This window comes from Thamnophis elegans, chromosome 2, assembly GCF_009769535.1.
Source record: "Thamnophis elegans isolate rThaEle1 chromosome 2, rThaEle1.pri, whole genome shotgun sequence".
Classification (NCBI taxonomy): domain Eukaryota; kingdom Metazoa; phylum Chordata; class Lepidosauria; order Squamata; family Colubridae; genus Thamnophis; species Thamnophis elegans.
The window spans coordinates 136,197,747-136,210,005 of NC_045542.1; the positions used below are offsets into that span (position 1 = coordinate 136,197,747).

The following is a 12,259-nucleotide window of genomic DNA, read 5'->3' on the forward strand; positions in this document are numbered from 1 at the left end:
AGATATACCACTCGAAAATGGAATAGTACAGAAATCTTAGTAATAAAATTTTACCAGTAAATAACTCAGGATCTCATCTTTAGTTTGATATGTGATTTGTGTACCTATGTCACTAGAAACTTTCCGAAATGCTACATTCAAAACGTTAGAGCTGGGTTCATGTTCAATTTTGCACTTTGGCAGACAGCTCATTCCACATTCTTCTAATGTGATGTTTTCCTGCCAGCATTTTACTTTAATCATAGAGTACTTTATTTTCACAGATTGGGGATGAAATCCTGGAGATTAATGGAGAAACCACAAAGAACATGAAGCACGCTCGAGCCATAGAACTAATTAAAAATGGTGGCCGCAAAGTTCGCCTGTTTCTCAAACGTGGAGATGGCTCTGTACCGGAATATGGTGGGTCAAACTATGAAAACATTCCTTATCTTGCTCCGGGCATCACACCATGAATGATATATCTCCAAGATCTGAAGCGGGGATTCTTCTTTTTCATTTTCTTTCTTTTTCTCTTTTTTCCACCAATGTCTTACCAACCTTGACAACCGTGGTTAATTGCCTCGCTTGTGCTGAAATTTTCTCTACACTTTTTCATCCTTTGCTTGCTACTATGGACTTTTGTGGGGGCACAGTGTACAGGCAAGACCATCTTCAGAGCAGTATTTTGGTGATCCAAGGGGGCAAAAACATATAGACAAACCAAAACTGTACTATCCTGTCCGACCAAACAAGGAATGTTTATTGAACTGTGCCAAACTGTTTCTCAGCGGATGAATTGTTCTCTCGTCTTCTGACCAATGCAGAGTTGGGAAATTTGTGTTATCCTTTGGAAACTGTTGTCCTTGGCTTTTGTCTGTAACCATAGGCATGAATTCCACGATGGTGTCTGGGCGTTTACTGTCCCCGTACATTTATGTAAATATTTATAAATTTATTTTTAAAAACGTATGCAATACAAGAATATATTCACTTGGATTCCCCTCCTGCCCTTTTCCTTTAGATTGTTTGTTCACAACTGTGTCAGCTATGAACAAATTAATATTGCCATTCTCAATGTTTATTATAAGAGAAGAGATGTTGTTTTATTTGGTTGCCGAGGGATATATCTGCATTAAAAATCCCACTTGTATTTAAGTTCTGTAGTATTGGTTTTGGGTGGCTTAGTACTGTATATAATATTATGATGTCCTATTTATTTGAGATAGCTATTCAGATATATGCCCTAGATGTAGGGCTTTTCCCAAATATAATTGGTTTCCAACCAGTTATGAGTTATAAGCACACAAATGAACAGGTGTCCTTTATGTTTCCCCATATTTGGGATAATATACCAATAAATTATATTTCTTTTTATTCCTAGTGTGGAACAGTATCAAAGTCCCAACTATTGTACTTTTCTACTTTTGTTCTCCAGAGATGGGAGAAGTGGCAAACAACACGTGGGTGGGATCTTTCAAAGGTTATAATTGTATCCCCACAAATTACCAAAAAGAAAAAAAAATTCTTTATTTTTTCACTCCATTATATTAGCACCAGGTTGAACTGGTCTTATAAATGAATCGGTGAATATCTATATACCAATTCAGTTTGTCTTGAAAAAGATGGACGTGTGCTTGTTGATAGAGGCCCAGTTATATTCCTTGTAAAGCCACATAATCTGAAAAAGGTGGCTTATATTCATTTTAATAAGTGGTTTTTTTTAAAGAAAAGAATGGGAGATTATATATAAGGTGTCAGCAAGAGTGACCTCACGGGTACTATAAGAAGTGAAAAAAACTTATGCAGTCATTTAGGGCAGAGGTGGGGAACGATGGTCCCTTGATGACTTGTGGACTTGAGTCAGCATGGCTGACTCGGGAATTCTGGGAGTTGAAATCCACAAGTCACAGAAGGGTCATAGTCCCCCGCCCCTGGATTTAGGGCAACATTATTTGGCATGCTTTCGGATGAGAACATTGCCCTTAAAGTTCTTCTGGTGTTGCCTCCAATGCCAGTTTCTTAAAAGGATTCTATTAGTATGCCACACATAGACTTGTCCTTTTTATTATTATTATGATTATTATTATTTAGAACATCCTGAAAACTTCACGCAGTCAGACGACTTAGTAGTTTAGCCAACTCACTCTACCATTTTAATCCATGTCATGATTAAAATTCCTGTGTTTGCACTTCTGTTGTACACTTAATTGGCCATGTTTCCGCAGGACTAAAACTGTGTAATGTTCTTTATGTTCTGTCTTTTTCCTATGCTCTTTTGGCTGTAAAGTATTGTACCATATGCTAAACATTGCAAATATAGCCTATCCAAAAGTGTTTCACATCTTCCAGAATGTCTGTTGCCCTGAGGAATGCAAAATTTTAACTACTAGGGTTTGGGGCAGGGTAGCTTCTTTTTCTGTCTCTCTGTTAGCTTGTTCTCTTTTCTTTTTCAGTCTGGGCTGTGAGTTGCTTTTCGAAAATCCCCTAACAAATTCCATTTTCAAGCCAGGGGCTGCCCAGTTGCTGTCATGTGCCTGTAACGTTTGTGTGTGTGGGGGGGGGGGGGGTTGAATTGTTTCATTCCTGTCCATGGCAGTCAGTAACAAATTGCTTCAAAAAAAGAAAAGAAAAAAAAGAATGAGGTTCCAGTATTTTTTTTCTGACTCAATTGGAACACGCTTCTCTGAGGAGGCTGTATATTTTTGTAATGAGTTTTGTACTTCTCTTCAATGTCATCGTCTGTAGTGGGTTTCTTTTGGTCGTTGTTGATTGTTTTATCTTTGACATTCTGTTTCACTGTCCCAATTATGTCTCTCTTCTCTCCTTTGCACTCCCCCACTCCAAACTTGATATTTTAGTTGTCTGGGTTGTTTAGTCACCTTTTTTTTTCCAATGTTTTAAGTACACTGTCTCGCTTTAACAATTGCTGTTTCTGCAGCCTTATATTTGGGTGATGCCTAGACAATCCTGATTGGGGAAAAAAATAAAATTTTCTTTATTCTAATATTTTTTAAAACAAATGAAGATTTTTTTCCCCCTTAACTCCTTATTATAGGGAATCTAAACATTCTACTTTTTTTTTTTCTTTCTCTTTCTCCTACTTTTCTTGGTGCCGGGGCTCTTCCTTCCTCAGCGATGATACCTCCTAATCTCGCTGCATGTATGAGAAATGACAAGCTCGGGGAATCTTGCTTCTACCTTATGGGCCATAATCAAACTACGGTTTGTAGCTAAAATCAATACTAGGTGTTTCTGTGCTGTGGCCTAATTCTCTCACCTTGCTTTCCACTTTGCTAAACTTCTGCATATACGGCAATTCATTCTGAGCATCCTGCAGTTCCATGAATTGTAAGTACCTCCCCATATCCCGTGGTCTTCTGCAAGAGACCCCAAGAGGCCAAATTGACTTGGCCTCATTTGAAGATGAAACAGTGGTCCTTCATTTCTGAAGTCTTGTGGTGTAAGTGATCCAGGGTTTCCTCTAAGAAATCATCAAAAGCCTGCAGAAAATCTAAGCTCACCATGCCTGTATGGAAGACAGCTTGCATCAGGGAATTTTATTTCATATTCAGGAGAAAAGAAAGAGGAATTTAGGAGTCCAAGGAATTTTGCGATTACTTATGATCATGTTAATGTTCTCAAACATCTATTGGGCATGTGGTAATTATTTGGCTTAGAATCCAGGAAGCGTTATCACACAAGATATTTGTGAGTTTTTCCCCCCAAAGTAATAAACAATTACAGTGCCACCTTCAAAGCAATTGAATTGCCCTTTTTAAAGCAATTCATAATCAACTATTGCTAAGTGCGTGTAAAAAGGTTGCTCCAGCGAGATGATTTGCTGCTTCTGCTTACAGCGTCTGTGTTTACTGCAACAGGATAAATGTAAATATTTTACCCGATATTTCTGCAGAACTAAGACTGTTGCGTTGATAAGATCGGAATCATGTCTTCCCATACCCCGCTGCTCTCATTGTGTGTGCTTAAGTTCAATCATTGTGGCAAAACCAAAATTGTCCTCAATGCTTGCACGTGTTATATATAAAGAGGGGCTAAGTTGTGTGTTCAACTGAGTGCATTTAAAACAATCTATAGGTCTTCTGATGCCCAATGATTTTGGGTGGCTTACAATTGAAAGTATAAAGTACAAAAAAAAAAAAAAGAACCATGAATGATGCCGAAGCAACTGATAACACTCTCACCCCACAAACACACATACACACACCCAAAATTGTACCCAGCAGGGACTCGACCTTTACTCTGTCCCAGAAGCTGGAAGAATAGTGTGTTCTTCCTGAGCATCATGAGAATGACAGCTGTCCTGAACTCTGGGGAATCTCATTCCAGAGTTCTGAGAATCGGTTCTGAAATAATTAAAAATGCATCTGTCTTCAAAGCTTAGTTACAAGTTACAAGCCATCTTCCAGATGTAGTTTTCTTTTTTAAAAAAATATTTTAAAATTATTTGAATTGCTAGTTTTTTATCAGGAAATATAAAGGAGGCTATGAAGAAGTTCACTACAAAGGATTTATGTTAGGCTAACATATTCTGATTTGGAGCTGGGGAAAAGTTAACTTTCCCATTCCTGATACTGTAAAGACCAGAATTTAACTAGAGATTGACATTGCCTTGAGAAGCATCCATACTAATGTAGAGCATTCATCCCTTTGTTGTTTTGCTAAAATTAACAAAAGCTTCAGGAAGCATCTTTTTGACTGCTTAACAATTGCTTGTTTTTTTGTTACTAATGAAGTCTTCAGAATAATGACTGGTATCCAACTCTAAATTCAGGCCACCATTGCCAAACATTGTGTTGTTATCTTTTTTTCAGACCCCAGCAGCGACAGGAGCAGCCCAGCCACAGGTTCACAAAAAGTATCGGAAGTGAAAAATGTGCAGTTCGACAGACAACAATACTTACCATTGGAGCCCAGTTATCCACCAGTTCTTCACAAATCACCCCAACATGGAGACAAGCGGATATATTTTAAGGACCCCAAAAGCAGCAGAGAGTTCGGCAGACAATCAAATGAGCACCACACATGGAATGGAACTTCTAAAAACAGCAATAGCATCCCAATCCGAAAAAAGGATAGGTCACCAGAAAAAAGGCATGAGCGTCAACCCGAAAGAGTGGCCATCAATGGACAAAAACGAAGACCACCCGAAAAGAGGAGAGAAGGTACCAGGAGTGCTGAAAATACTCTGGAGAGAAGAGACAGGCATGAGAGGAGAAGAGACTTTTCTCCAGAGAAACGGAGAGAACGATCACCAACTCACCGACGGGATAACTCGCCCAGCAAGAGAAGACGGTCCCTCGAAAGACTTATGGATCAGAGGAGATCACCAGATAGGAAGAAGGAGAGTTCACCTCCCGAAAGGAGGGCCAAGTCTACGGACAGGAGGAGAGAGAGAACCCCTGAACGAAGAAGGGAGAGGTCTCCCGATAAACGAAATAAAAATGGCAGAGTCAGTTTTCGGGAGAAGGAAGACGGCACGCTGAGATACGACACAAATAAAAGTAACAGGTACCCAACAGAACAAAGACGGAAAGCCTATAAAGAGTGCAGCACTGACCTCAGTATCTAGTGGCCTTTGAAGCCCTACCTACAATACTTTTTGCGGCCTTTCCAGCATTCAGAGTTCCTAGGAAGGAAGGTAGCAAACCTCAAATGCCTCTCGCAGCCACCACACAAATAAAATCTAATCATCACAACCCATTCACATGTTTTGCACATGGTGTGGACACCATTAAAGTATATGCATTTCAAATCATATTTGCCAAATGTCCATCCCAAAGTGTGATGGAAGTTGTCTTCCTTCCTAACACACCGCTGTGAGCATTAGATTCATTGTACTTTTCTGTGGCTTAGTGGTTCCTTTCTTAGTTTTATGGTGGGCAAACCAACCAAGTAGTTAAACATGTGTGATGTTTTGTTGATGAGTTCATTGCAAACATGAATTTATGATTTTCTAAAGAATGGGTTGGAGGAAGAAAGGGTTGATCAGTAAAACTTTGAACTACTACGGAGGGACTTTTTTTTTCTTTACAAATAGCGAACATAGTTCTCAAAGTAAGATAACTAATTTGAAGAGACTACTGCTGGGATGAAGGATATTTATACAGATCTACACAGCACAAGCGGTTGAGGAATGTATAGTGTGTTCCATTGAACAATAAGTACTTTTGGATCTTCTTTAAAAGAAAGTAAAGTGGCCAAGGATCGGTAGTTATCATACATGGCATCATGTGTAGGATAAACCACCATGTTTGTTCAATAATTGTGACCATTAATGAAATTTCACAAAGGCAGCACCACTGTTGTTCTTGTTCAACCAGTAGAACCATTCAAATGAAATTGGAGCCTGAATAGTATCACTTGTTTGCCTTGAAAAGGAAATTGACATGAATTTGATTCCTTATTCAAGAAGCATTTTGAGGAACAAATACTTATTTCATAGGCTGAGTTTAAATGCTTTTAGGTCATTTAAGTACTCTTGTCGCCAAATGGAACTGTTTCTCTGGGCTTCTAGGTTTTTTTAAATTATTATTATTATTATTTGACCTTCTTTCCGCTTTCTGGTGCACTCTTACGTGAGACAAAAGGAAGCAAAATTGTCAAAAAAAAAAGTTAAAAATTGGGCTATGGAGTTCTTGAGAGAAAGGTGTGGTTTGAGCTCTTCATCAGACTGTCACGAGTGGAATAAACCTATTCAGGATTATTTTCTGTTGGGTATTTTCATGCAATGAGTTTGTGCGGTAAGTATACTGTAGTACCAATAGCAGAATTAATGGATTACTGCCTAGCTGAGCCAAAAAAAAAAAAAAATTGCCATTACTGTTGGACCACTAAAATTTTTTTTAAACTGCTGCTTTTTATTTTACAGTGCATTGATGTGTACATGTAATACTGTTCCACTGGGTTTTTTTTTTCATATGCCCGTGCACAGACACATATACATAAAGAAAATAAGATTACAAGTCTATCACTGTTATTGCCCTGGTACTGTAAAGAAAAAGGAAAGACAAAAGATGGCTTGTCATTGTATGTACAGACTTTAAATTGTAATTAACAGAGCCTGTTGAAAACAAACAAACAAAAAGAAACGGTTGCCTTTTTGCTTGTATAAAAGAGACTTTATGACAGAATTTAGCTGTGAGGAATGTGCTACATGTTTATATTTCTGGGGGAAAAAATGGAACAAATTGATTCATGGGGATATATTTTAATGTAAACTGAATCAGGTATGTAAAGCTGTTTTAACAGAAGACGATATAAGTGACTTGGAAGATTTTGTTGATTGGGGTATCCTATCATGTCCTCTTGTGGGGTGGAAAATGACTCTCGGAGGCCTAGGGATGCGGTTTCTATTTTTCAATTATCATTTCTTAACATGTGGTCTAGTTATAGTGCTGTTTTTCTGTGTTGACGAGAAGCATACGTGGGCCAATCTTTTTTATAAAACCTTATGCATATATAAATACGGCATTGTCCATAGCTTTATTTGAAAGATTGGGTTTATACATGACGGTAGTCTAAGTAGATGTGGACTTTACTCAATATAAGAGTCTTTCCTTGGGACAAAATACAATGTATATGATGTAGCTACAATAAAGGAAAGAGTCTCTGAATGCTATTTTTATTATCAAATAAAGATTTCCATACAAAGCATCCACGTGATTCCAGTGGTAAAATTAAGAAAGAAATGCGGTCTATTTGTCTGGATTTTTCTTGCTCTATTTTTGACATTACATTTCACAAAACAACACAAGCTTTGGGTTTCTGGCCAAATGCTTGTACCTCTTATCGTCATTCTCTATGGGAGAGTCAAAAGAAGACTCATTCTCCAGGGATTATAAGTATTAATAGAAGTGAATATTTGCAAATAGCAATAGCAGTTAGACTTATATACCGCTTCATAGGGCTTTCAGCCCTCTCTAAGCGGTTTACAGAGTCAGCATATCGCCCCCAACAACAATCTGGGTCCTCATTTTACCCACCTCGGAAGGATGGAAGGCTGAGTCAACCCTGAGCCGGTGAGATTTGAACCGCTGAACTGCTGAACTAGCAGTCAGCTGAAGTGGCCTGCAGTACTGCACTCTACCCACTGCGCCACCTCGGCTCTCAGGGTTAGGTACATTGTTTAATAGTGGATGAAATGTCTACAAGAAAACAACAAGTTCATAGAATACCAAGGACTCCATTATCAGTATGGTTTGTGCAATTTTGGGCCGTATCATGTCAGCCAACAGCTGAAGAAGGAAGATTCAAAGGCCAGGGGTGTTAAACTCAAGGCCCAGGCGCTGCGGGGTACTTAGATCTGGCCTTGGGGCTGCCCTGGAAACAGCAAGGACTGGCCTGCAGTGCCTCTGCTAGCAAAAACAGGGCCATGTGCAGTCCTCCTGAGCTCCATTTTCACTGGCACAGCATTGTAGGAGGCTATCAAAGCTGAAAACTGATCTTGCGAGGGCTACAGGCGGCACTCCCAAGCTCCCTTTTTCACTGCCAGTGGGTTGTAGAACTTGGGAGCCACCACAGGCGTCCTTGGACCACCACAAGTGATGTTGAGGTGGCCACACCCACCCTGGCCCCCCCAAGGTCAAACAACCCAGTTGTGGCCCTCAATGAAATCAAGTTTGACACCCCTGAAATAGGCAAATTGAACACCCAATCTGCCTGCAATCAGTTTGGTCCTTTGCATGGCCAGATTAAAAGTGAAATGTCTCTTGGTTAAAGCCTTGATAAGGCCCTGCCAGTTGGTGAATTGGTAATATTGAGGTAGGCTGCCGTGATTCCCAGAACAGCCTTTTCTTTGGTTTGGCTTAGAAATCTTCTTTTCTTTGATTTTATATTTCAATTAGTTTTAAACACAGTGGATGCCCCTCCACTGAGACTACTGGCTTAAGTGATTTGGAGCCCAGAAAGTTCTAAAGGAATTCTGTTAACACACACACACACCCCAAAAAAAGAAACCTGAATGGGAAAATTTAAGACTTTTCAACTGTCTTGAAGCTAAACTGGAGTAGAATGAAGAGCTGAATAAGTTATTATGAGAAATATCAGTGGAGCAGCAAAACAATAATTGTTTGATGATTTGCTTATGGATCTGGGAGTTTAATCAATAAGGCCACAAGCTGCTAATTTGCAAAGATCATTAAAAGACATTCAAACCTAGCCAGGGGTACCTGAGAATTAAAACGATTGATTTTAATTTCACACTGGGGAGAAAGAACAATTCTGTCCTCAGATGTGATGAACAGTCACAATCCAGAGAGGCATTCAAAGTCACCTTGCCTCCTGTTTCTTAATGCCGCTTTCATTTGCAGCCACTCCATTAAAAAATATCAGAGGTGAGAATAAATCAACATTAAATTTCAGGACTAGAAATCTCAAACTGATAATGTGCAAAAGAGGTTTTGTTGGGTTGTAGCTGTTATTTTAGCGCTAACCACTATAAAAATTGTTCTTAATTTCAGCAGCTTAATTATTGTATTCTACCATGTAATAATAGGGGACAGGGTGGCTCAATGGCTAAGACACTGAGCATGTCGATCAGAAGGTTGGCAGTTCAGAGGTTCGAATCCCTAGCGCTGCATAATAGAGTGAGCTCCTGTTACTTGTCTTAGCTTCTGCCAACCTAGCAGTTCAAAAGCACGTAAAAATGTGAATAGAAAATAGGGACCACTTTGGTAACAGTGGTAACACTTGGTAACAGCACTGTGCGCCTTGGGTGTTTAGTTATGCCGGCCACATGACCACAGAGACATCTGTGGACAGCGCTGGCTCTTCGGCTTAGAAACGGAGATGAGCGCCACCCCTTGAGCTGGAAACAACTAGCACGCATGTACAGGGGAACCTTTACCTTACTATGTAATAAGAACATAAAATACCTTTGGGCAATATTCTCAGATACCATTTTGTTTTCATTGATTAAATTGGCAGCATTGACCTATCCCATTTATCTATAAAGAAACTTGTTGAAATGTTTTAGTTCAGGTCTAGATACTTTACATAAATGTGGAGATTATCATTACCCTTTTGCAATGCTGCATTAATTCACTGACATTATAGCAAGCCAACAAAGGCTCAAAGCATAGCACAAAAGGAAGAAGGAAGAAGTCAAACTGAACATAAGGCACTTGTAATTGAAGGAGTATAATCGCTGATGTCGAGCACTTATGTGAGAAGCAAAGAAAATTTGGAGATTGAATAATTCCATCTAATAGAAATAAATATAGTAAATGTGTGGACATTTTAAGATCTCATTTCAATATAGCTTATTTTAGAAATAATTTGGTATGTACATGAATTATTATTATTATTATTTTAAAAAACCTTATTTTTGCCAAATTCAGAAAATATAAATATAGTGTAATGACTGGCCAGTAATTTGAGGGAAAATGAAGTTTAGAAAGCGAATAGATTGAGTAATGTAAGAGAAGGAAAATTAAAAGATAATCAAAATACCATGCCATGGGTAAAAATTTTAAGTTTATTGAACTTACTTGTAGGCTAAATACATTAATAAGCATTTGTAAATATCTATTAAAATAGATCTAGCTGAGGAGAGGGTCAGTGGAAAAATAGTAATGGTAGAAAATGTAAAAATTAAGACCAGGGTGTGCTCAGTCAAGTACAAAATCCATATTAATTTTTGAGAAGATTTCTTGTTTTTATTTTTCCCCTGCATTCAAATGTTAGTCTTCCCACAAGTGATTAATACTTTTATGGCCACATTGGTTATTATATATGTAAGTTATAGAATCTACAACCATGTATGTAATCGATCTTACAAAGCCATTTAGACAAAATATAAACAAGCTGTGGCAAAAATGTATAGAAAAGACAATATTTCTGATCTCTTTAAATAATCGTTTCTAAAGTGGTAATGCCTTCCAAAGAGTTCACTGTAGCCTTCACTATTCCCAATAAACGGATAATCCTTGACTTAGCCACTTTATGACTGTCATGACTTATAATAGGTTCCATTGTGGTTGTAGGTTGAGGAGTACCTATAGGCTGCAGTACTGTATGATTATTTCCACCTCTAACTCACTAGTGACCACCCATACCACTCTGAGAGTTTATGAATAGCAAGGTAGACTGTATATGCCCATGATGGGAAACCTATGCCATGCATACCCAAAGTGGCACTCAAAGCCAATGTTGCCTGGCACACACGGCCTTGCCTGTTAGTCTTCCGGGTTTCTGGTGCAATCAGCCCTTTGCTGTCCTTGGCGCGCGTGGCAGTGCTAAAAACCAGCCCGCACATGCGGGCTGGCCAGCTGATTGTCAGATGCACATGCACGCTAGAGCCCGGAAGTTCAGCTTTTCCAGAGTGTGACCCCTTTGCGCACACAGTAGCCAAAAACTGTCCTGCGCATGCACACTGGCCAGCTGATCATCAGGCACACATGCACCCTAGAGCCCGGAAGTTCAGCTTTTCCGGATTGTGGTACCGCCAAGTGGGCACACGTGATATTTCCACCTGGGTGCCGAAAAGGTTGGCCATCACTGGTATATGCTGTTCTAATGAGCATCAAAGCAAATAATGATGATTTGAATATTATCTGGACCTTTCAGTAGGGTTTGCTAGCCACTAAACCACAGTAGAACTAGTAAGTAAGTTCCGGCAAATTACTAAACCTCCATAAATCAAATTACACACACATCCCAATGTGGGAGAACACACATCCCAATGTGGGAGAAGCCTTGTTAATTAGATTGTCCAAAAGACTTTCCCTAAACTTTCATCATTTTTTTTAGGATTTAGTCCTCATGATTCCACATAGTTTGTGTTAGCAAAATCTTTATAAAATTTCAAGTAGTAAACTCAACTCCCTGATGTGGACATTCAGTTGAACTAATGAAATATGTTCATTGATAGTATAATAGTTCTAATTTCCTCTTGAAAAAAGGTCTCTTAAGCGGAATGATCTTTAGTGTAATCAGTTGTGCACTATGAACTATAACATTCTTGATGCATAATGATAAGATTGTGTAGCATATTTTATAAAAGAGAAGTACTTGTGTTTTAAGTATTTTCTTTGATGGATATCTCTCATGTTCCCATTTAGTCCAATTTACCTCAACAGATCCCTGCCTCTGATGTGTTAGAACATAATTGAACTCGAGAGAAAACTCAGTATAATTCAGATTGTTACTCCTGATCCTTAAACTGTACATTACTTAGGCTTCCTTCTTTCTGAAGAATAGACCACTTTGATCCCATGCAGTCCCATATAAATACAGCCTGTAATTCATAGAATTATCC

At 38.8% G+C, this 12,259-nt stretch overlaps 1 protein-coding gene across 20 annotated transcripts in view; it reads left to right on the forward strand.

Annotated features, from left to right (window-relative positions):
- Nucleotides 1-7,066, forward strand: part of MAGI1 (membrane associated guanylate kinase, WW and PDZ domain containing 1) — a 508,140-nt gene extending 501,074 nt beyond the window's left edge. For 19 of the 20 annotated variants that reach the window (XM_032211704.1, XM_032211706.1, XM_032211708.1 and 16 more), the window contains 2 exons: nt 264-402; nt 4,815-7,066. In XM_032211704.1, coding sequence (XP_032067595.1) covers nt 264-402; nt 4,815-5,572 — 897 coding nt within the window. In that variant the 3' untranslated portion in view covers nt 5,573-7,066. Of the gene's footprint in view, nt 1-263; nt 1,758-4,814 lie in introns of those variants that run through there. The other variant, XM_032211724.1, reaches the window with a different exon arrangement.
- The last annotated feature ends 5,193 nt before the right edge of the window (nt 7,067-12,259 follow it).